Raw genomic sequence first — 22,026 nt, forward strand, 5'->3', positions numbered from 1 at the left:
TTTTTTTTCGTTCCGTCTTACTTGAAATTAGTCGGGATAGAGCTCTACAGAGCCTTCTGGGGGTTCCACTCTTGCAGCAGCTCCGAGCTCCTGCAAACAACATGCAGAACAGGCAGAAGTGTCGGCATCCGGTATGATCCCGAGCGAAACACCTCCAGGAGCGGCCACGACGGGTCTACCTCGTAGTACTCCGGCATCTTCACCCCGTCGTCAATCTTAAAGATAACAACAACATCATTAATGTGACGGTAGCGGCCACGGTCGTCCCATGGGAACGGCATCAGCTCCTCGAGAAGCTCCGCCGTGCTCACATCACACGCGACGTCCTGCATAAAATCAGTCTGCTGGTACTCATCGTACATGAAGAGGACAGGCACATGCAGGAGGCTGTCAGTGTCGAAGTACGGCTGGTGTTGTCCGTACACGCCCATCTGCTCGCTGGTCACCTCCGGCGTGGGTGCCACGCGAATACCGCAAGACGTCATGGCGCGCAGCACGTTTGACGTCTCTGCTGCCCGTGCCCTTGTACGAACGCTGTCCTTCTTGTGCTTCGACTGCGCCTTCTCCTTTCCCTCGCGGCACACACGCTCGAGCTCGGCAAATTCCTCCAGTGCACGGTCCTCCGGCGGTGGTTGTGTACGCCGGCCCTTTGACAGTAGGTCCAGTGCGAGGTCGTACTTCTTCACACGTTCCGCACACCGTGCGGCACGGTAGTACGCCTTGCTGTACTCTGGATTAAGAATGATGGCACGCTGCGCATCCTCGAGGCCGTGCCCATAGTTCTGTATGATGAACTGCGCTAGGCTGCGGTTTGCGTACAACTGTGAATTCAAGACAGGGTCACTACACTTGGCGTTGAGCCCCTCTGTGTAGCAGTGGGCGGCCGCACGCGCGAGGTTCTCCTTGTTGACCTGCTCTGGATTGAGAGCGAGCTGTATGGCCTTGTTGCCGTGCTGCTTCCTATTCTCCGCAATATCCTCCGCTGGGACCTCGTCGTATGCGATGCTGGCGAGAGCAGCGCAGTCCGAATTTTTCTGCAGGTCCTCCTCTGTGATGTTCTCCATGAAAAGCGGCATGTTCTCCCAAGCCTTGTCGTCGATTTTGTAGTCGCCGCGCCGATTCCAAATCTCGTCAATTTCAGCCTGGAGGTCATGAATCTGGGTTTGCTGTTCCTCCGTCAGCTCCCTGTCTGATGGCACCAAGCCGCGCAGGTTCATCGACGTAGCAACAACAGCAACTACTAGTACAACTACAACTACTCCACCCCTTTTTGCCCCTGGTGCAACCCTTCAAACCGTAGGGTTAACGTCAATGGTGATGGTGAGGGAGGAAGAAACAACACATATAAATGGCATTACACTTGATGAATGAAAATACAGTGAAAGGGTGATACCGCACTACACCTCCACTCGCATCACGACACAGAATGAGCATCAAACAGATGCATGGCATTGTCGTTGCACGATGTGCATCCTCTCCCACACTGGGAGCTGGAAAAGAGATCAAGGGTCATAACAGTCCAACTCGTCGTTCGCAACCTTTCTTCTTGACTCAGCTCCCCCCTCCGGCTTCTTCACGAGCATCCATATCACGAAGAACAACAACACAAACACCAGACAAAAATGATTAATACCACGTTCGTGGCACGACCGGCTTTGTGCGCTGCATGTAGTCCTTCCAACGGGGGACATTCACCGGTTTCAGGAACTTTGCATCAGGATCCTTCGGATAATCCACCACGCGGATGTAGGGAGCGAACGGCAGGAAGAATGTTTGCTGGGGCTCCTTCCAGATGTTTTCCTTCGTCACAGGCGGCAGCGCCTCACGCTTAGCTTTCGTCACCTCTGGATCCTCTACAAAGGCGTATTGATGCACGAACTCGTGATCGGCGTTGACCCACCAGCGGTTGTACCTGTAAGGCACCTCTTGCTGAGTCTTGGCCTTGTTTCGGAGTCCCTGCTGGCGGATGTAGCGTTGCAGCGCCAACCGTCGTGGGAGGTGGACACGGTGATAGTGCTCCTTGAAGCTGTCTGCCGCGATAGTGCTACGCCGAAGCATAGTTGCTCTTGTTACGGCTCTTTTTGCCTCTATATAATCCTACAGGAGACGCCACCACACACGTCCCACTACAATTCCCTTCCCCAAGCAGGTACCGCGGCACCACAACCCAAAGAGCCGGAAAAAAAAAGTACATGGAGAGATAGTAGTAAGTGTCTGCTGGTGTTGACCATAAAGTACGATGGAAAAGAGCACGGGCGCAAAAGCGCAGGAAGCGATGCACCTCAGCCCTGTGGTCATCACTCGCCATTACCGCTCTGATGAACTGTGTATCCACGTTTTCTCGATTCATTCTTCCTTGATCGGGGTTTGATCAGTAGTATCACTGTCCCCCCTTGTTTTTTATTGTCGTCGTCTCAGTCACAGTCACATTCGACATTCTTTGCTTTCCCTAAATGCATGCCAGATGCTTAATGGGTGAATCCCTGTCCATTGAGTCTCTCTTTTAAATTACATTACGCTTTGCTTTGTTGTCACGATCGCTTGCAGTTGAAGCGCGAAAAACCACATCCGTAGTCACAGACGTACAAGATCTCAGTTGTGTCATACGCTTGTAACACGTACAACACGAATTTCTAGATTTTACAGAAAGACACGTACAGAGTCGTACGCAGACGCACAGCAGCCCATTTTTCACATTCTTGGTGGTTCCATTCTTGTCTCTCGCTGCTTTCGTCGCGTATGCCGAAATTCCCCCCATCCCCCATTTTGGGGGGTTCACCGCCTTCATCTTCGCTCGGACACAAATTGCGCTTCCTCTCTCAGCCTTCGTTACGCCTCACCCTAGTGAACCCATCAAGTAGAAACACAAAAATACAAAAAAAACTCACAAAAAAAAAAAGAATTAAAGCGTGCGGGGGTTCGCTCGCTCGTTCATTCGTCTAAACATTTCTTCACGTACTTTTCTTTTNTTTTTTTTTTCATTTCGTTTTCTTTCATACTATGCTCCTTCGTCTTGACTCTTCTCGTGTGGGTCTCCACCTCCTTCGTCATTGCTTTGTCCTTGTGCGTGTCGTACCGTTGCCCCCTCACCGTCATCATTACTTTTCGTGTCTCTCCCTCTCGACCTCACCTAGAGGGGCACTGCTCTGTTTTGGTATTTTTTTTTGTTTCGGTTCCACTTTTTCTTCCCTTCGCGCCACACGACTCGGTGTGTCGTTGCCTCATCACGCCACATGTGAGTGGCAGGAGGATGGGCGAAGCGAAACAAGACGGCGGGTGGGGGATAAACATGCACACACACACAGGTATATATATATATGGTAGGGGGAGAGAGGAAATATATACGCAATCAAATCTATCAGACATATATATATATATATATATATATCACCTCATCACTCGTGGCAGTGAGTGTGTAGGTATCGTCTTAAGAAAACTATTAATTGATCAACAGAAGAAGCTAGTAAATCCCCGGAATGAACTTATACGGAACCAGCTCTATATAACGGTCCCACAGCTCGCCGTATTTCCTTCTGCAGCGATATTCATCACGCGCCTCACGATCCACAAGGTGCGAAAAGAAGAAGCATACATAGAAGAACGGAATAAAGGAATCAAAACCACACGACACGCCCCACAATGTTGCCATGATAATATCGGCAGTGTAATGAAGTTTGCGTGCGTAGCGGTACCACCCGTCCACGAAAAGTTCTCCTCTTTCACTCTTCACCACACGTGGGTTCTCAATATAGCCCCACGGAAGTTGCGGGAACGACTTGCGACGGAGAATGCTTTGGGGAGTGCCATTGCGTTTCATGCGGAAGCGGTTCTTCTGTGAGTTGGCATTGTCCCATATGTAGTAAGCCACAATGAGCACAGCGTACATCAGCGCCAACTGCCACGGTTTGTGTTCGCGATCCTTCAGAACCGTCTGAATGTAAAAACCCTGCAAAGAGTACAGAAAGGGTACACCACATGTGTTCCAGTACGCCAGCATCCACCCGAACTTCTCATAGAACAAGTCCCAGGTAGTAATGACGCACTCCTCACCCTTTTGAATGGCATTTACATACAGTGACTGTGCCACAACAATGAACCACATGTTGCCGGTAACGTAGCCAATCTCGTGTTGCATGGCGGCAGCATTACTCAGTGTGAGAATCATCAATAGTACCCATGAATTGCGGCACTCGGCAAACAGCTTAACGTCTACGCCTCCAGGTAGGCGATAGTTAAGAGCGGATCCCATAAAGAAGTCGTAGATAATGTTATGTGACATACGAATCTGCTTGCGAAGACCGACAACGTACACACCCAGTGAGATAGCATCCGCCCATATGGTCGCGACAGTCAAGTAACGGCCGAAGTCCGCGCGCAACTTCCACAGAGGAAAGATCTCTGTGTAATGAAACACACCGACGATGAGCAGCATGCAATACCAGGCTTGTACCGCGTTGCACTTGTACAATTGGCGGTAGCCGTTCTCACTCGGGATGGGAAGCCCTTTCACTTCGACGCTGGGAAGAACCACGGCTAGTGTATACTCCACCAGTAAGAAGGCGGTGAACATTCCAAACGTACCCCACGTTGGTGCTGCGTGGGCGCGCAGGTAATTTCCAAACACGGTAATCATTGATTCGCCCTGCAGCAGTGGATGGCCGGGGTAAATCAGTGTACCCTGAAAATTTTCAATACACACCCAGAAGTAGTATATGAGAACGTGCGATGCCAACATGATACCAAGGGCACCCATCCAACCGCAGAACTCGTAATGGCCATCCCATGTATCCTTCTCAGGTGTGAACTTGCGCTCCACCGTGAGGTTGTATAACTCCTCTGGGGCTAAGCGCTTTGCCTGCCGCGAGCCGTTGTCGGGAGTTTTTGACCGCGAGCGCGATGACGCCCGACGGGATTTGGTAGTCATGTGACGATTGACAACGCACTGGTAATAAAGTCTAAGTGTATCTCTTTATGTAGATAAGAATGAAATTATAGAATGATTCTGTAAAATTTTTTGTTTTTATTTCAACCCGTAGAAAGACAGAAATATTGCTTTATTATTATTATTATTATTATTATCATTCAAATACAATGGTATGTCAAACGAAAAAAAAGGGGGGTGGATGAAGCACCACATGCTTCAATTCCTGTGGTCCTTGCATCGGTACCGTCACAAAAGCGCAAGAGAAGAAAAAGAAACGTAATTGGCCGAAATGATGAAGAGAGGCACATTGCCACTTGCCTCCTCACCCCATCAGACGACGCCACGCCGTAGTTTTAACAGCCAACATTGGTGTACACCAGCTGAAAAAGAGCCGGCCCACATGACGCCAACATGCAGCAGTCACCCTTTGTAGAGGTGAAGGGTTGGGAAAGCTGCGTCACTGTGGCACCAGCTTCTGCATCTAGTTCTTCAGCAGCAGGGAAACTTACATCACCCATCGCTAATGAGTGCAACGGTCCGCGCAGATTGTTTTTTGCGTCTTGAAGCACCGGCAACTGCAGTACCTTGGCACCGCTACCCTGTGGAGTGACAACACTTTTGCCGTTGAGAGCGCCATCATCTTTCATGGTGTCGAGAATGTACAACGTTCGAGTGTAGCCGCCAGTGCACACCTCGCGGCCATTCAAAAACCGCACATTAAACGTATCAAGAAGCTCATTTTGGTAATACTGTTCAACGTTCGGCCGCAGATGGGGGTACAATTCCCACCGACGCACCACATTATGTTCTTGTTCGTGGTTGAATGGAGTTGGTGACGTCCGCGGATTACGGTCATGCAGTGTAGCGCGACGAATGTCCCACAGGCACACACTTACCACGTCACGGCCAGCCACATACCGACCGCAGGGACTCAGAGCGCAGTCTGTAAGACTACTGGTGAACATGACATCTTCGTTGCAAACCATGTTCCTGAAAACCAACGGTGCCTGGTGAAACCATTTGAGAGTTTGGCGGGTGTCAACCACGCGAATGGAACCGGAGCTTGTCAAGACAAAGAGCAGAAAAGGTTCATGGGGGAAACTGCGAATGCTGCAAATCACCTCTTGTGGTTCCTCGTCAAAAGGCGGCCTAAGGCTATACGTCTCGATAGAGGTGTCAGGGTATTCCACACACCACAGCTTCACCGTGAGGTCATCCGCAGAAAAAAACTGCGCGCTATCGGCCAAAGGGCACAAAGAGTTGATGTTGTACTCGTGGTTCAGCGCGTAGCGAGATACCTGCTTCATCGCGACTGTCGTCGAACCACGGAGGGGATTTAAAGTCAATGAGCCCGAACACTTTTCCCCGAGACGATCCACGGCCAAGAATGGCGTAGGAGATTCCCGCACCTGTATCACCTTGTACAATTTAGGCATTTTCTCATTTGCAGTGAGCAGATACGTCGTTGGCCCAACCTGTGGCAAAAAGGATAGAGCCTGGACACTAGGCGTCACCTCCACACTATTCAACGGGTCAATAACGGAGGTGTACGCCTGACGTCCCACAACAAATTCATAGGGCTCACGCAAAAGTGATGTGGATCCTTTTGCTTCATAATTCACGCCCCTTCCATTACCAACTCCCCTGTCTCCACCGTCCTTATCTGTTTGTTGCTGTTTTCGGTGCATCACAAAAACACGACCGGAACGATCCCCAAGGGCAACATATTCCCCTGAACTACTTGTCGCAAGGGCTGATATCGTCAAAGCTGAAGCCCCACATCCACCTCGATGAGATTCAGGTATGCTTCGCCATGGTTTCCCCGACACATACGCCTCGAACAGCGCCAGTTGTTTGCCAACTGACGCAGAGCCAATCGCTGTGCGATGTGCCGAGGCTGCCGCCCTTCCACCGTCTCCGTCGCCGCAGGGAGCCGCAGCGTGCACACGCAACGAGGATGCAGAACTGCTCCGTGCCTGCTGGTGGTCCAACAGCGTTACCTTGGGCGGTGAGCGGCGCAGTTTGCGCCCATGAAGCTCCAGCTCAGGCTCCGCGGACGGCAGCGTTGGCACCCCTAGCGTGCGCGAGAACCCCTCTAACGAGCTACCGCGTGTCTGCGGCGCCGGAGGAACTTCTGTTAATGTCTGAGCGGTGCGCTGCTCGGATGCACGCACGTGGTGCGGCTCTGCTGCATAGGTGGAGCGGTGCGACGCCGCTGTTGTTGTTTCTGCTGCAGCAGGCGCCCCTTCTTCATGGGTACTGCTAACCATGCTCAAACTCCGCGAGTGCGAAGGGCGCGGCGAAAAGCAGCCTGGCGCACCCTCTTCAACGCGGCGATCCGGCAACTTTTTCCGCCGGCCGAGAGTTGTGTCTAAACTCAGATTGGGCAGCATATACTTCTTTTGAGGTAAGTGTCAAATTCCCTCCTTGCTCGTGTACGTGTGCGTATGACGCCTTTCAGTAAAGAGTCTGTTGTCAATATACCCCGACCTGCGTGCTGAATGGTATGCTCACCCAATAGCGATGCTATCTTTGTTGTTGTTGTTGTTTTCCAGTCGAGATATAAAAACGCCAAAAAAAGAACAACATGATAAACAAAAGAAAACATGGTTAGTTCCGTTTTACTCCACTGCACCGGTCTTTTGAATTCCTGTCACAAGACGTATATTCGCGTCAGCCATGGTGCAAGCTCAATAATTTATCTTGTTGTCGCCAACACCACCACCACCACCACCACAACCACAACCACAGCCACAACAACAACAACAATAGTACACACACGCAGACGCAGTCAAAGATGCAGACGATCAAAGAGTTCATACTTCTTTCTAAAGCCCTCACGACACTCAACTACGCATATCCTTTGCATTCTTTACCACATCCTCATACGAGTACTCAAACTTCTTGCGGAATGATAAATCCTGAAAATCGTAGCGCTGTCTATCGCCCTTATTGTACATCCTATGGCTAACCCATCCCAGAGGACACTGCACACGTCGTGCTTGGAGATCTCTCCACCAGTAGGCATCCTTGTATTCTGGAGGAACGGGGATGTGATAATACACCTGATCAGGTACCAGGTGCGCGCGTTCGTCCCAGTGCGGATCGTAGCGCTCTTCCCATGTCTCGGGGTCGATACTGCGGCTGGCGTGGACAAGTTTTCGCGGGTCATACATGGGCAGTGGATCCCAGTTGTAGCGGTGAATGGCCTTCTTCTGAAGCAGGTGCTTAAGCTGGTGCGAGAACATACCCTGTCCCTGCTTGAAGATAACAGGGTTCTTACGCTGAACACTGGTTATGCGGAGCATGATGAGAATAGCTTCGATGAATGCGTGTTTGTCTTGTATTTTGTTAGATACCCTTTACCTACCAAAGGGGATAAACGGAGAGATTTTGTGTGAATGTGTGTGTCTTGCTCGATATATCCCTTCCTCCGAGTGTGTATGTTTCTGGTGGTAGTGTGACTCTTCACCGATGTGTCCCAGACCAGCCCAGAATGCCTTTGACACGTCCTAATCTATTGTGAAGCAGTAGAAGAAAAGGTGGCGAGACGCACGGGAAGGTGAAGAAGGAGAAGGTGGCACAGCGTTTTTTTTCACCCACATCGATACACGTGACGTCCCCCGCCTTCATTGTCGCACGAGTTGTCTTTTTTTTTTGTTGTTGTTTCCGAGGGGGCGGGAGGCGAATGAGAAGTAGCAGTGGGAAGAAAAAGTGGCGAGAATAGCACAAGCCAAGGGAATCCAGGCTCGTTCTACTTTGTATGTTTTATTTTATTCCCACACCCTTCTGTCGGTGTGTGCGTGTCATTGTATGCGTTTCTATTCAAACTAGTCTCTTAAAACGTGTTGTTATTTTTAGCCTTGTTTCACACACACCTCACATATTCTCTCTCTCTCTCTCTCTCTCTCTTTCTCTCCGTCTCCCCTGCTCCCTCATGTATGTGGAGAGAAAGAGAGTGATAGTAGCAACAAGACACAAAAATCATCCATCACATCCAATCCGTTTGTTACTGTTTTCTATGCATTTATGTTTTCCTTTTTTTGTCCTTTCGATTGTGCGTGAGCACAGTTGGTCCCTTTTATCCCCTCACACTTCAAGACCAGTCTTTTTCATATCTATGTCGCCCGCCCCCCACCCCCCGAGTCCTCTATCGCCCGCGCTGTACGGCTTCTTCCGCCCGAGCTGCACGTGCAGATTGCAGCAAGGGCAGAATCTTGTGCCTATGAAAACACACACACACAGGCATAAGGGTATTCTCCACCATCCTTCTCACTCTCCCAAAAATCTCACCCATGAACGGTGCACGTCTATGATTTCGCGTGATCCGCAAAGGCAGAGACGACGGTCTTGTGCCGATACTACAAAACTCACGGGCTGGAATGATCAACAACACTACTACCTTGTTCCAGCAATATGTTGTCTTTGTTTTCCCTTTGGATTGCCAAATAAATCGAAGAAACATGAAGCAAGCGGATCTGTTCTCCCATTTTTTCTTTTTACCGACGAGACTTCTTCGACTTGGCATTCTTCTGCCCCTTCCGCCCAGGTGTAGAAATTCGGTGAGAAGCTTGCTGCTGATGATCTTTGGCGTGTTGCTGGAAGCGGAGCACTTCTGCACCGGCGCGACGGGCGTGGCTCGATACGGGCCGGTTGGATAACGGCGCGAGCACCACCGGTTTGCGGGGCGGCTTCACTGCAGCAACGTGCGTGGACGCCGCAGTCTCAGACGGTGTCTTGCTAGACACGTGGTGCTCCATTCGCCGCTTAACCTTATCGCGCATCTCGAGCAGCAGCTGGAGTTTTTTTTGCAGTTCAACAAGGGATGCCGTGGTCGTTTCACTATCATCTCCGTCGCCGTGTAAGGCGATACTCTCTTCAAGATGCTTGATTTCCTTCAGCATTTTCTCCATTTGTGTTGTCAGTTGTCGCAGCTCGCTCTGCCCACCGCACAGCTCCTCATCAAGACTGTCACCAACATAGCTCTCACCGTTTTTCTCGTCCTCATTGCATTCTCCAGCAGAGACATGAGCGTCGGCCTCACCAGCCTCGAGGTCTTCGGTGGCCTCCTTGGCGTGCGCGTCTACGGCCACGCTCTCGCCAGTCAGCTCCTCCTCATCATCGAAGTTTGCCTCTGTCTCGTTCGCCGCTGCCGCTGCTGCGGACATCTCTTCTGCACTCGCGTCATTTTCATCCTGTGCCAGCGCCTCCGCGACACTTATCGACGGCGGCACATGGAGACCGCCGGCATCCGCGTGCTGTCCCGATCGGCGGAGGCGGTCTTGCTCGACACGCAGGCGGTTGATCTCACGTCTGCTGTTGATGATGCCCTGCTCGAGCTTCGTTATCACAGATCTCTCCGTCGCATGCCGCAGTCGCTTCTCCATAAGATCAACCTGGAAGCGGATGGCGCTGATTTGCTCCTGCAAATCATTTGGCCGCTCACCGCACTGTTTAGCTTGTCGCTCACGCTCCCTTTTAAGCTCTCGATCGCGCTCCGTCGTCCATGACTCGTTCCGCTGTACGGCACGAATGAAGTCCTCAAGCTCCTCAAGCTCCGCCCGCGAGACTGCTAGAACAGCCATCAAAGTCATATCATCTTCGTCTCCCTCGCTTTCCATCTGACGCTCCAGCTCCGCAATTTCTTTGCGCAGCCGCTCTGCACCCAGGCAGAGACCATCGTACTGTTCAGGTGTGCAGCTTGGCTCAAGTGAAGGGGAGGGCAATGGTGACGGATGTGCACACGATGCATCGCGATCCATTAGCTCCTCCTTATTGTTTGTGAGCTCATTTACTGGAAGGGTATTCGTGGGCTGCACCGACGGTGTATCACTAACCTCCTTACCCCAGATCCTCGACTTAGCCTCCTGCAACTTACGCTCCAGCTCCACCTCTTCTTCGAGAGCAGCCTGCTCAGCCTGCTTCTGCCGCTCCAACGTGATCTCGGCTTCCCGCTGCGCCTGACGCGCTTCCTCGCGCTGCTTGTTAAGGAGCTGCATGCGCTCTTCGTGCTTGCGCAACAGCTCCTGCTCTAGCGCCCGAGCCCGCGCCTCGGCTTGCTCCCGCTTCGCCTTCTTTTCGGCTTTCAGCCTCTCTTGCATCTCAAGACGCCGGCGCTCCTCTTCTGCCTCTGCCTCTGCCTCTGCCTCTGCCTCTGCCTTTGCCTTTGCCTTTGCTTTTGCCTCAACTTCTGCTTTCGTCTCCTTCGCTCCACGGTGAGAGACCGACTTTATTGCTGACTCAATCGTGAGCAGTGTACTGAGCGCCTCCTCCATTTTCTTTAGCAGGGATTCCTCCTCACGGCGACGCTTCTCCTGCAGCGACTCGATCTCCCGCCGCAGCATCGTTGCCGCCGAAGATAACGATGCGATGTCTTCTGCTGGTGCGGCAGAACCGGGCTGCACGCAAGGATCCGTTTCATCCTTGCCCTTCTTTGCCACACCAGCAACGTTCTTCGTCACCATAATGTCATCTTCGACGGCGTCACAGTTTTTTGTTGACTTTCGTGTCAACTCATCAAGTTGCGTAGAAGGGACTGGCGTCCAGGCGCCGTCCTGGCCCTCCATCCCCCTTTGATTCCTCTCGGCCTCAGATTCCAGCGCTGCGACGTTTGTATTTTCCACCTCATCCTTTTCATGCTTCTCTGCACCGAGTGGGGGAGCGTACAGTTTCTCTGGCGGTGCATCCTTCTCCATGTGACGAAGTTGCCGCATCTTCTCGAGGCGCTCTCGCAGACGCGGCAGCTCCTTTTGTGCAATTCCGAGCTTCTCCTGAAGCTCACTAGCATGATCAATGCTGTCAGTGCTCAACAGTCGACGACGTATTTGGGAAGCTTCCACCTTCTTTTTATGGTATGCATTAGCCAGAGCCTCATAGGCTTCTGGGGTATAGTTTTGGCGGTTCTCATCAAATGGTTTGCCTTCCACTCTTGTAGAGACGTGCGGAGCATCCCCAGAAATTACACCACTCTTCTGTTTTCCAAGCGAAAACTCCTTAACGGAGCGTCCAGAGGGATGGCTGGCCTGACGCAAAGCCGGGACTGCGTCGATACCGTGCTGCAGTTTCGTTTCTTCGTCACCGTCCACGTTCGCCGCTTCGCGCCTAATGCGCTCAAAAGTCCCTTCAACGCTATCCTTCTCAAACGTTCGCGTCTTTTTTGTCTTTGCCGGGGTTGACAACGCCGGCGTTCCCATGAGCCGAATCGTCTCCGTTACGGAAAGCTCCGTGTTTTCTGTCATTTTGCGGCGTATAAGTAGCTTGGAAACAGGGATAGGCCGCTGTTCTGCAACCGACACGGGATCCTCTATTGGTATGGCTTTTGGCTTTTCGTCTCCCCCACTGAGTTCCAGCTCAGCCAACTCTATGAAATCTCGAAACTTTGAGAAGTACAGAAGGCAATCGCGGTCCGACATTATCTCCTGGTTCCACCCAAATCGCATCATGACTATCTTTACAGGCTCCCATGAGAGGTGAATGCTCTCGTAGCGTCGGCGAAGGAAGTCTTCCGCCGACCAATCCAGGACGACATCTGTGTCAGCAGAGCGATAGATATGAAGACGGCGACACGCCTTTACATCTGACAGGGAGCGCCGCAGTAGGTTGGGGTAAAGAAACGGCGCCACCAGGCTCAGCTGGCGAACAGTAAATGGGTAATCCGCGAGCTGAAGCAATGGCCGAAGGCACAGATTAGCAGCATCCAGGTTGTAACGACCAGCGGCTTTGATCTGCTGTCGCTGACGTACGGCATTTTTCTCCATGCGAAGAAGAAGGTCAGTAAAGAAAGGGTGGTTCCGTACATCCTTGAACTCATCATTCACGGCACCTGGTTTGGTCCCAACTTCTTCCTCTGTATCACTGTTAGCTTCTACCACATTCCTACTGTTTTCATCTTCGTCTGCTTCGCCATTCATTTCGTGCAATGCTTGCTTTGGCTTCTCAGAAGCGTCACTCTTGATGTTACTGATTCGTCCACCCACTCTACGCGCAGCCTCCATCTCGCCGCTATCGTAGATCCTGGTCACATCATCCTCTGTGTCCACATCCTTTCTCACCCTCACAGCATCCCGACGGAACGAGTTTGCAGACATTACAGGCTCACTTTTTATTGCTTGTGCCTGAACCTCGCTTTCCATCTCGTTGCTATCGTAGATCTTGGTCACATCATCTTCCGCACCCATATCATCCCTCACTTCACTGAGGGCCCGACCGGCGAATGAGCTTGTGAAACTGACGGACTCGCGCTTTGGACGAAGGTAAACATCATATCTTCTTTTCATGTTGGGAGGTGCACGTACCAACTCCTCTTCTTCATTTAGCACAGAATGCTCTTCACCAGAAGCAGCCTTCACATTGTCAAACTCGTGTTCTTGGGCATCTGGGAAAAGAATCTGTGATTTTTTCTTCACAACAGACAATGGCTTCCGCGCGGCACTGTTCGACGGGTCTTGAGGTTCCTCAGCACTTACTGGACGACCACCCGCCTCACCATCAGACCCGGTGTTGCCGAGCATGCGCCCTCTGCTGAGACGATGTGTCCCGCCAGCAACATAGAACTTTGCCCCACCGCCTGACATGCAGGCCGGATGCAATGCTTTGGTCTGAAGCACACGGCGCATCATGACTACACGCCTTCTCCTTCACGGCCTAGAGTGTAGAAAAGTCTATTTCTTATTGCTTCTTTGCTTCCTTAAAGAACCGCCTGCTGTGCAGTTTCCCTCCTGGACAGCTTCTAAATAGAAGATTAAGAATAAGAAAGGGCGAAGGAAGAGAAGAAGAAATAGACCCGGGCCATGAGTATGAAAGTGGCTTTGTATAATCTTCTAGCAGGAAGGACGTGTGACACCCGTCCACAGGATCAGGAAGCCGATCCGCACAGCTACAGGGTGGTATTGGGGAAGAGAAGGTGATGATGGTGGCAGTGGGCGTGTGACGGTGGAGGTGGAGGTGGAGGTGGAGGTGGAGGAGAAATCAAACCGGAGCACGATGACTGCAAATGCCTTACATCTCACCCACCACCACCCCACAAACAGACGCACCCACAAAATACTACTCAGTCGCAAGCACATCAGCAAAATCCTCGTAGTATATGCGCCCACTTTCTGGATCAGCGGCAGCAACAATAAACTCTTCCACTTCTTCTTCTGTAAATGGCTCCGCCCCACCACGTAAAAAATGGCGCATTTCTTCCGCCTCTAAGTATCCCCGTTTTGTCAGATCCAAGAGACGAAAAGCTCGGTAGATGGTATCCTCATCATCGCGCCGCACAGAGATTGGTGGATGGACTTGTGAAGGGGCCACAAAATTCTTTTTGTCTTTAGGAGGGGGAGAAACCGCCAACGAACCTGGAACAGCAAGCACCCCTGTCATCAGAGCCTCCACAATCATTTCTCTCAACAGACCCGCAGATACATAGCCCCGAGATGCCACATCTTTGTCCTCAATCATCTCCACCATGCGCAGCACTTCCCCATTCGACACATTGAGACCCATCGCGCGGGCAATGAACCCGACAGAGAGCGTCGAAACGTCATCAGATCCATGCGCACTAGGGAGATGAGCGGGACGATTGGACTGTTGATTCACTTGTAGAATTTCATCAAAGCGTTTCATGTGTTTCTGTCGGCGAGCCTTATCTTGTACCGTGACCAGCAGCTGCTTTCCTCCAATAGTTACATTTTCATCCTCGGCACCACCATTCTTGGTATCCTTCTTGTGCTTGGGCATGGCACCTCTGTTCCTTGTACCTTATTATTCTCATTCAACGAGAAGGCCATTTTTTGTTTTAAAAAAGGGAGAAAATGCGAGACAAAAACATCACTACCATTATTCTGTAACCCGACCACGAAGACTCACTTTATGAGTGGTTGCCAAGAACTGTTGGCCGCACTCTAAAAAGGCATACACCCCGTATATGTTGCAGGATTGAGGGATCATAAAATATACACAGCAAGAGCGATAACAAAACGCACTAATTCAGAAGAAACATTTTGGTGAGAAGCTTTTTCATTCGAGACTCGGGAGTGGGAAACTTTCTTGCCATGAGTGTGTCACCGTAAATCCTTTCGGCCAGGTGATACAATGCAAGAACAAAAGTCCCCACTGAAAGTGTTTCTTCCAATGCATCTGGGTGTTTCTCCTTCTCTAAAGTACTGCAAGAAAGAAAAATCTGTCGCAGGAGAGGCTTGCGAATAAGCGGAAGTAATTCATAACGGCGGGCAACTTCAACAAAACCATCCAAGTTCATAACGGTACTATGATACCCTTGTGTGGTCCTAATGGCTAGAGTAAAACAATCCTTGATGTATCCCAAAAAATTCTGGACAACTGCCTTTACCGCATCCGATTTGTATTCCGTGATAGTGGTTGCCTCTCCTAAGGTGATTAGATCAGCAGCGCCATCGTCTTGGTTGCCCCCCAACTCAGAAACAAAACTTTGTGACCCATGTTTTTCCCCCATAATGGCATCAACATAAGGAAATATGTGGTACAACAAAAAGGTAAGAAGAGTTTCTTCCGGTTTTTCGTCTAAAGGAAAGGTATGTGCTTCACCATTAAGTGTACCACCCTCTGAAATCTGTCGTTGACGATGTTTCACCTTCGAAAGAATATAGAGAGACTCACCAAACAAATGCTTCGGAATAGTCTCAAGGCGTTGATAAGCAAACAAATTTTTCTTCTCTCTTGTAGAAGTGTTGTTACCTAACGTGATGTCTCGGTTTTTAGCTGACCCCTTGGCCTGGGTTAGTCGTTTGTTCTGCTTAACGTTAAGCGAGCGCATCACTGCCATCCACAGCAGCTCTGCAGAGGTTCCTTGGGAAAGCCCGCACAACTGACAGTCTTTCACGAAACGAGAAAAATGTGTCATTGTCATTGTGGGATGAAATACATCAATCGACGATGTTGTGTAAAAGCCATAGATAGCATCCATACGATTCTTGTATTTTTGTAGTACACCTTCAACACTTTTAGTCCTTTCATCTTCATCATCGCCTTCATCGTAAGCTGATGTTGTATTTTTGTCCACATAAGAAACTGATTCTTTCGGAGGGGAGTATTCCGGAATAGATGGTGGAGTAACCGAGTCAACAGGAAGCGTCACAACTGCTGGGCCCATATAACCATTAGAGCGGGCCAAATGTAAACAGAAGTCGGATAGTTGTTGAATGCGTTCCTCCAATTTATCAATCCTCTCCTGATAGAGCCGATCCTGATACATCACCACTTTCTTGACTTCCGCCACTTCTTGTTCCATGCCTTTCCGGAGATCCAACACTTCTGTGGTAATGAGCTGCTTGAGAAGCTCTACCTGTTGACCTATCTGTTTGGCCTGCTGTTCAACGTGGTAAAGCCGTGCTTCTACAGACATTTTTTTAAGATTCTCAGCTTACTTAAAGGTATAAAAATCAAATAGAAAAGAGAAATATATATATGACTCTTGTCGATATGCTTAGTCAGAAGGGATATCATTTTTTCCCGCATTTTTTTTTATTACTGTGGGCCACTTCAAATAGATCAACTCTAGTCTCAGCACATACCATACAACTTTTTTTGTTTTCTCTTTTTTTTTTTGTTTAGTCTCTATTCTCTACATCGTCTCAATGAACGCGAGGAGGACACGATGTAGACGCCTAAATATAGGAAATACAGTCAAATACAACTACATAGACTCCATATCTTCCCAGTCGTCTAATCCCAGCCCATGACCCGATCTCTCACGTTTTGCCTTGGTTTGCTTCATCACGTAGTGTAGAACTGTATGCTGCAAAACACCAATTCTCAGTGACATCTGCTTAATCTCTGCTCTTACCTTCATCACGGCATCTTTCACCTGCATCAATGGTGTAGTGTCGGATATTTTTGCTTCTCGATCCTCTATATCCCTCTTCACTTGGTCTAGCAACCCTGTTACCTGATTCAGCTCTGCCAAAAGTTGTTGCACACTTTGATTCGCAACGTTTGCGGCATCCTGAGAGGTATTAAGCTCACGAAGCTTCACCCTGTAATCTTCCACTTGATCCGAAAACTGCTGAGCAAGTGTCTGTTCACGTTTTTGGATGCGATCTTTGGATTTTTCCAAGTCATCGCCCAGGCGCTGAAGCATTTGCCTTACCTCAGGATACATTTTCTCAACAGCCTTTAGCAAAACTGTTGCACTCTCAATTCGAGTACGCCAGTCTTGAATACCCTCAGATCTCACCTGAAGCAGAGGTCCTACACGTTCCACCTCCAAGTTCCATTCTTCAGCATTTATTCCAGACTCCACCGGAATTCCTGTTTCTTCTTTGGCTGACTTATCTCCTGTGGCACGAACGTAAACTTCATCCTCGTCATCACTTTCTATCATCACGTTATCTTCTACTTCCTCTCCTATACCAGTGTCATCATCACCATCAGTTACTCCATCTAGCTCATCATACTTTTCAACATTGCTGTAGTCAATAGCACGGACGCTGAATCCCTTCTTCAAAAGAGAATGATCTGCGAGAACTGAGAGAATCGTTAAAACTGCCTCACCACTTCCTTGACGTATTCGATTCGGAGCCAGGTTCGGTGCTGATATATTCATTGCCCGCAGCTCAGACAAAATATTTGTTGATGTTGCGTTAGGATCATCAAATTGACCAGGCGGTTCAAAGTTGTGACCAGAGAGACCCATTAGCCATGAGCACAAGGACGTAAAGTAGTAAAACTGAGCGTTCGGATTGTCAATTGTTGAAGGTCCTGAAAAATAGTACTTGCTCAACGGTTTGAAAGGAGGCTTGACAAGGGGACAAAACGCTGTTTCGTATCGCAAAAGCTTCAACTTTTCAATGAGATCCTCCATAGTCCCGTCATCGACCGAAATTTCGCCTCCAATCACGCTGAGACCTGTTGGCTGCTGCGGCTGTGCTTCTTCCTGTGCCATATTCTCTGTTTTGTTGTTGCTCTGATGCCTGCAAAAAGAAGGAAAAAACAATAATAAATGCAAAGCAAAGGCAAAAAAGGACAACAACACCAATACCAGACGAGTGTGGATCTGACTCCACAGAAGCCACACTCCTGTGCGCCTTTTTTGTTCTTATTAGAATAATGATGATGGGAGAAAAAAAAATGATCTTCTGCGGATACATTGAGCCGTCCTTCTATACATCAGCAAAGGGAACGGAAGGGGGGTCTAAAGTTCATCGCCGGAAAATTTGTTAAGAAACAGCACATGTGTTTCAGTGTAATCTTTTGGACCAGATCCGATAGATTGCTTCAAGGCAACTGAAGAAACGAGTTTCCAAACGCCCTCCTCTTCAAGAGCATCCAACAAAAGAACCATAAGATAGGACATCGCCTCATCGTCGCAAAATTGTCGGTCAAGTTTTATGTACCAATGATTTGGGTTCGAAAGATACTGAAACCTCGGTGGTGCAACTCTTGTGCTTCGGGATGATGTTGTTGAATTGGGAATTACTTCATTCAGCTTGTCGATTGTCTGCTCTTTAATAGGGCCAATAATCTTAATTTCAGGGCAGTTGAAAGTGCAGTTAATGACAAGGTTATGTACCATTGCAATTCTCCTTTTCTTTCGCTTCCCTTAGTAAACTCCTGGAAATGTAAAAATTGGAGGAGGGGAAGGAGGAGGAAATAGCAAAACATACACAGGTTAAGGCCATCAAGAAAACATCTCCGCTAAACCCCCAAATATTCGGCGTTATAAGCAACAAACACAGTCTCACACGCTAGGTAAAAAAAAGAAGAGCAGTCTTCCAGCTTCCAAGAGAAGACCGAGCAGACTCAAGAATCACCTTCTCTCTTTCATTAACAGCCTCCGTAGTGACCAGTTTTTTTAGCAATTCCAACGACGCTTTCCAATTCCCCCTGCTCAACAATGCACTCGCAGCTTGATCAATATCGGTCACAGTTTCCACCTTTCCCTTAGAAAGAGGAAAAAGTAATGCCTCACAAAACCCCGGACCGTAATCTCTTGTACGCTCCAAAAGGCTTGTCACATCTAATGCATCCGTACTCATGGCATTCCGTATCAAAAACTGTCTTATATTATCTCTCGTTTTCTTGCAATACAAACGCGAAGCACATCTTGACACCACAGCAGCAAACCTATGCAGAAGTTCGGCATACTTCCCCTCCTCATACTCCCTGATAAACTGTTTACAGAAATCCTCCAGTGTCAGAGTCGGAACCTCATCGAGACCTTGTTTACTCAGTGTTTCCAAAATACTTACAACATCTTCAAAACGGTGTAAAACAACAGCAGAACGCAAAGCGACTCGCTGAAACGAAGCTGATTGCTGAAAGTATTCACTTTGTTGAATCCAATCAATGGTATCCTCAAATCTTTCACCATGGTAAGCAGACTTCGCGGCCGCCACACTTAAGATTTCCCTCTTGGTATGCAAGGAAAAGCTGCGTTCGCTAAGTTTCAATAGCAAGTCAATGGCCTCTTGCCACTGAGACTTCTGGGTATACCTTGCATTTACTACCTGAACCAAGCCACTACTGGCTCTCTGTTCTTCTTTTGGAATAAAAGTCGGATCACTTGTAAGACGAAGCGCATCATTTAAAGTCGACATAACATCACCATCGACACCCTGAAATTCCTTAACATCTATCAAAGGGCCCAGTTTTGCAGCATTTGTGGTGGAATCATCACTGGCTAAAAGATGGGAAATTACGCGCAAGGATTGCACCCAGAGGTTCTTTGACATGAGCTCGCCCACCAAGGATTCACCAAGCGCGTCACCAGGATTCCATCCCCACAAAGTAATAGCAGACCGCCATAAATCATGCCTTACAAGCGCTTTCAGCATGAGAGAACACGTGGGTACATTTTCAGACGTTAGCAACCTCGCCCACGAATGCAGTTTCTCAGTTCCTCCGGAATTTTTTAGGAATAACAAGGCTATTCTCTGCGCATGTTCCAGCTCAAGGGAGGATCCGCACTCAACGAGTGATCGCTGATAGTGTGCCAGCGCACTCTGCCATGCAAATGCCGTTTTGCAAACGGAAGCAACTAAAGGATTAAAACCCCCCGAATGGTGCATCCCCCATTTATCCAAGAAAATAAGCCTAACGACTATAGGTTGGAAAAAAAAAAAGAAAAAAGATGCAAAAAAACCGCACGACTCTGAATGGGGGGCGGCCCGGCACCCGGGGGCAAGGCGCCAGGACGCGCCCGCCCGCTTTTTTCACAGAACGCCCGCCCACCACCGCCACACAGACGCACACACACAGAGACAACCCCCGCACTGCAAGGCCAAAACCGGCGGCGCCGGGAGGCACCCCGGAAGGGCGGGCCGCCCCCTCCGGGGGGNCGGGCCGGGCCGGGGTCCGGGGAAACGGAGGGTGCCGGCGTGGCGAAGTTTTGCCGGTGATTTGGGGAGTCGTGGTCTGGGTGTTCCCCTCTGCAGTTTTTTTTTTTTCCGCCGTTGTTGAGTTGCGGTTTTTTTCTACTTATTTCTGATTGTTTTGTCTTTCTCCTGCAGTCTTTTTTTACTCGCATCCAGAGTTGAGAGTTAAACATAAATCATCACTGCAAAAAAGAAAAACATGGACCCTTCTACGATGATGGCTTTTTGCCCTTCAGGCGATTTTGCTCGGATAGAAAATGCTGTTCGAGAATGGCCTTCTGTAGAGGCTGTGGGTTCGTTGAGAACTAAGGATAAGAAAAAGGATATAACAAATGTGTTCATTAAATTCAGCGATGAGGAGGCGGCAAAAAATGCAGTTTCTTTGGTCGGAACGGTCCCCGGCCTTTCACTGACAGACGAAGATTCTGACGAGAACAAGGCAAATCCCAAGAAGGTTGCAAACAAAGGGAAATCGAAAAATCTTGCACTTGAGTTATTGAATTTTGGCACGTACGACAGACGGAAAAACGTCACAGAGCAAAGCGGAAAAAGAAATTTTGAAAACAATCAAAGGGGCCGCGGTGCTAGGGGTGGAAGAGGTCAACACGGTGGAAGACAGCCTGCTGGAACAGGTAGAGGAAGACGACAGCCTTTCTTCGTTCCACCTGCTCAGGTGAGCGTCGCATTCGCCGATAATATTCCATTTAACATGACCAATGAGCAGTTAATTGAGGTGTTCGTTCCTTTTGGACGTGTGGTTGACATCAATCGTTACGAATTAATGGCTATGGTGTTTTACGACTCACCAGAGGCTGTCTTGAATTGCATTCAGCACCTCAATGGTAAGATCGTCAAGGGCAACGTCGTCTCCGTCAGCAGTGGATCGGTAAGGATTCCAGGACCCGCAGCTCTGCAGATGGGGTTGTAGTCTGTTGAACATGATCAAGTCCACCTAAGAGATTTTAGTTACCGTATAAGAACACTTGAAATGTTTTACTGCGGTGGGAGTAAATGTATGTCTGTTCTTCCATTGCGTGCAGCACTATAGATAAAACTTGCTACACTAGGTTTCTCTTACATGTTCTGTCTGTCTAAAGGAGAGAGTTTTTTTTCGGTTTTTCGAAATGAGAGCTTCTCTTAGGTTCCTTGATCAAACACATGGACCCCACAAGTCTTACAAATACACATATATGCCAGATCCCCGAAAACTAGCACCCATCGAAACTACACAGCGTTCAGAAATTCTTCCAATTGCCGTTCGTCCACCGACATCTTACGTTCCTAATCATGAAACCTTTTTAGAAAAGGCTGATATTCATCGCCTGAAGCCCACTAGTGATTTCAAAGCAACATTTAAAGATTGGAACGACTTGATGACTTGCAACAAGCGGCAGTTGCGAGTAAGGGGCATTCCGCGGATGACTCGACATGCCATTAGAAGTGCCGTCCTTGCATTTCAAAATGGCAATCCTCCTGAGCAGTTTGATACAAAGGAAGAGTGGTTGTACTACAAGCAGTTTAAAACGATAGACTTTAGTTATCGGGTGATTCCGGAGCTCCCAGAAAAATACCGGCCTCATCAAAATGGAGTTGATCAGGCACCAATACCGGACTATCGCGAGATTAACAGAATGCCTGAATGGGCCAGAAAGGAAGAGGAGCGCTTAGCCAAGGAAGCGAAACCATGATCCTCTGTCATTGAAAAAGAAAAGTTAAAAAAAGATGTAATGACTTACATTTAATCGTAGATCTCTGTGCTGTTGGGTG

General features: G+C 49.1%; 13 protein-coding genes across 13 annotated transcripts; 2 read left to right on the plus strand and 11 right to left on the minus strand.

The window, feature by feature from the left end:
- Positions 1–44: 44 nt before the first annotated feature.
- On the minus strand, positions 45–1,217 carry DQ04_00121090 (tetratricopeptidedomain 4; the record flags this gene model as incomplete). The annotated part of the gene is made up of 1 exon (XM_009308204.1): positions 45–1,217. One exon carries the CDS (start codon positions 1,215–1,217, stop codon positions 45–47), a length of 1,173 nt encoding a protein of 390 aa, XP_009306479.1.
- A 409-nt stretch (positions 1,218–1,626) lies between these two features.
- DQ04_00121100 (hypothetical protein) lies at positions 1,627–2,058 on the minus strand (the record flags this gene model as incomplete). Its single annotated transcript, XM_009308205.1, has 1 exon — positions 1,627–2,058. The coding sequence occupies one exon, from the start codon at positions 2,056–2,058 to the stop codon at positions 1,627–1,629; it is 432 nt and encodes a 143-aa protein (XP_009306480.1).
- A 1,402-nt stretch (positions 2,059–3,460) lies between these two features.
- DQ04_00121110 (sterol C-24 reductase) lies at positions 3,461–4,924 on the minus strand (the record flags this gene model as incomplete). The annotated part of the gene is made up of 1 exon (XM_009308206.1): positions 3,461–4,924. One exon carries the CDS (start codon positions 4,922–4,924, stop codon positions 3,461–3,463), a length of 1,464 nt encoding a protein of 487 aa, XP_009306481.1.
- A 353-nt stretch (positions 4,925–5,277) lies between these two features.
- Positions 5,278–7,317, minus strand: DQ04_00121120 (protein phosphatase 2A regulatory subunit; the record flags this gene model as incomplete). The annotated part of the gene is made up of 1 exon (XM_009308207.1): positions 5,278–7,317. The coding sequence occupies one exon, from the start codon at positions 7,315–7,317 to the stop codon at positions 5,278–5,280; it is 2,040 nt and encodes a 679-aa protein (XP_009306482.1).
- Positions 7,318–7,770: 453 nt separating this feature from the next.
- On the minus strand, positions 7,771–8,232 carry DQ04_00121130 (hypothetical protein; the record flags this gene model as incomplete). The annotated part of the gene is made up of 1 exon (XM_009308208.1): positions 7,771–8,232. The coding sequence occupies one exon, from the start codon at positions 8,230–8,232 to the stop codon at positions 7,771–7,773; it is 462 nt and encodes a 153-aa protein (XP_009306483.1).
- Positions 8,233–9,423: 1,191 nt separating this feature from the next.
- DQ04_00121140 (hypothetical protein) lies at positions 9,424–13,542 on the minus strand (the record flags this gene model as incomplete). Its single annotated transcript, XM_009308209.1, has 1 exon — positions 9,424–13,542. The coding sequence occupies one exon, from the start codon at positions 13,540–13,542 to the stop codon at positions 9,424–9,426; it is 4,119 nt and encodes a 1,372-aa protein (XP_009306484.1).
- A 427-nt stretch (positions 13,543–13,969) lies between these two features.
- DQ04_00121150 (hypothetical protein) lies at positions 13,970–14,647 on the minus strand (the record flags this gene model as incomplete). Its single annotated transcript, XM_009308210.1, has 1 exon — positions 13,970–14,647. One exon carries the CDS (start codon positions 14,645–14,647, stop codon positions 13,970–13,972), a length of 678 nt encoding a protein of 225 aa, XP_009306485.1.
- Positions 14,648–14,891: 244 nt separating this feature from the next.
- DQ04_00121160 (hypothetical protein) lies at positions 14,892–16,289 on the minus strand (the record flags this gene model as incomplete). The annotated part of the gene is made up of 1 exon (XM_009308211.1): positions 14,892–16,289. One exon carries the CDS (start codon positions 16,287–16,289, stop codon positions 14,892–14,894), a length of 1,398 nt encoding a protein of 465 aa, XP_009306486.1.
- Positions 16,290–16,580: 291 nt separating this feature from the next.
- On the minus strand, positions 16,581–17,828 carry DQ04_00121170 (putative intraflagellar transport protein 57; the record flags this gene model as incomplete). Its single annotated transcript, XM_009308212.1, has 1 exon — positions 16,581–17,828. One exon carries the CDS (start codon positions 17,826–17,828, stop codon positions 16,581–16,583), a length of 1,248 nt encoding a protein of 415 aa, XP_009306487.1.
- Positions 17,829–18,077: 249 nt separating this feature from the next.
- On the minus strand, positions 18,078–18,458 carry DQ04_00121180 (hypothetical protein; the record flags this gene model as incomplete). The annotated part of the gene is made up of 1 exon (XM_009308213.1): positions 18,078–18,458. One exon carries the CDS (start codon positions 18,456–18,458, stop codon positions 18,078–18,080), a length of 381 nt encoding a protein of 126 aa, XP_009306488.1.
- A 172-nt stretch (positions 18,459–18,630) lies between these two features.
- DQ04_00121190 (hypothetical protein) lies at positions 18,631–19,719 on the minus strand (the record flags this gene model as incomplete). The annotated part of the gene is made up of 1 exon (XM_009308214.1): positions 18,631–19,719. One exon carries the CDS (start codon positions 19,717–19,719, stop codon positions 18,631–18,633), a length of 1,089 nt encoding a protein of 362 aa, XP_009306489.1.
- A 739-nt stretch (positions 19,720–20,458) lies between these two features.
- Positions 20,459–21,187, plus strand: DQ04_00121200 (putative RNA-binding protein; the record flags this gene model as incomplete). Its single annotated transcript, XM_009308215.1, has 1 exon — positions 20,459–21,187. The coding sequence occupies one exon, from the start codon at positions 20,459–20,461 to the stop codon at positions 21,185–21,187; it is 729 nt and encodes a 242-aa protein (XP_009306490.1).
- A 262-nt stretch (positions 21,188–21,449) lies between these two features.
- Positions 21,450–21,947, plus strand: DQ04_00121210 (hypothetical protein; the record flags this gene model as incomplete). The annotated part of the gene is made up of 1 exon (XM_009308216.1): positions 21,450–21,947. The coding sequence occupies one exon, from the start codon at positions 21,450–21,452 to the stop codon at positions 21,945–21,947; it is 498 nt and encodes a 165-aa protein (XP_009306491.1).
- Between the last annotated feature and the right edge of the window lie 79 nt (positions 21,948–22,026).

Source organism: Trypanosoma grayi (assembly GCF_000691245.1).
Source record: "Trypanosoma grayi strain ANR4 Tgr_12_V1, whole genome shotgun sequence".
NCBI classification, from domain to species: Eukaryota; Euglenozoa; class Kinetoplastea; order Trypanosomatida; family Trypanosomatidae; genus Trypanosoma; species Trypanosoma grayi.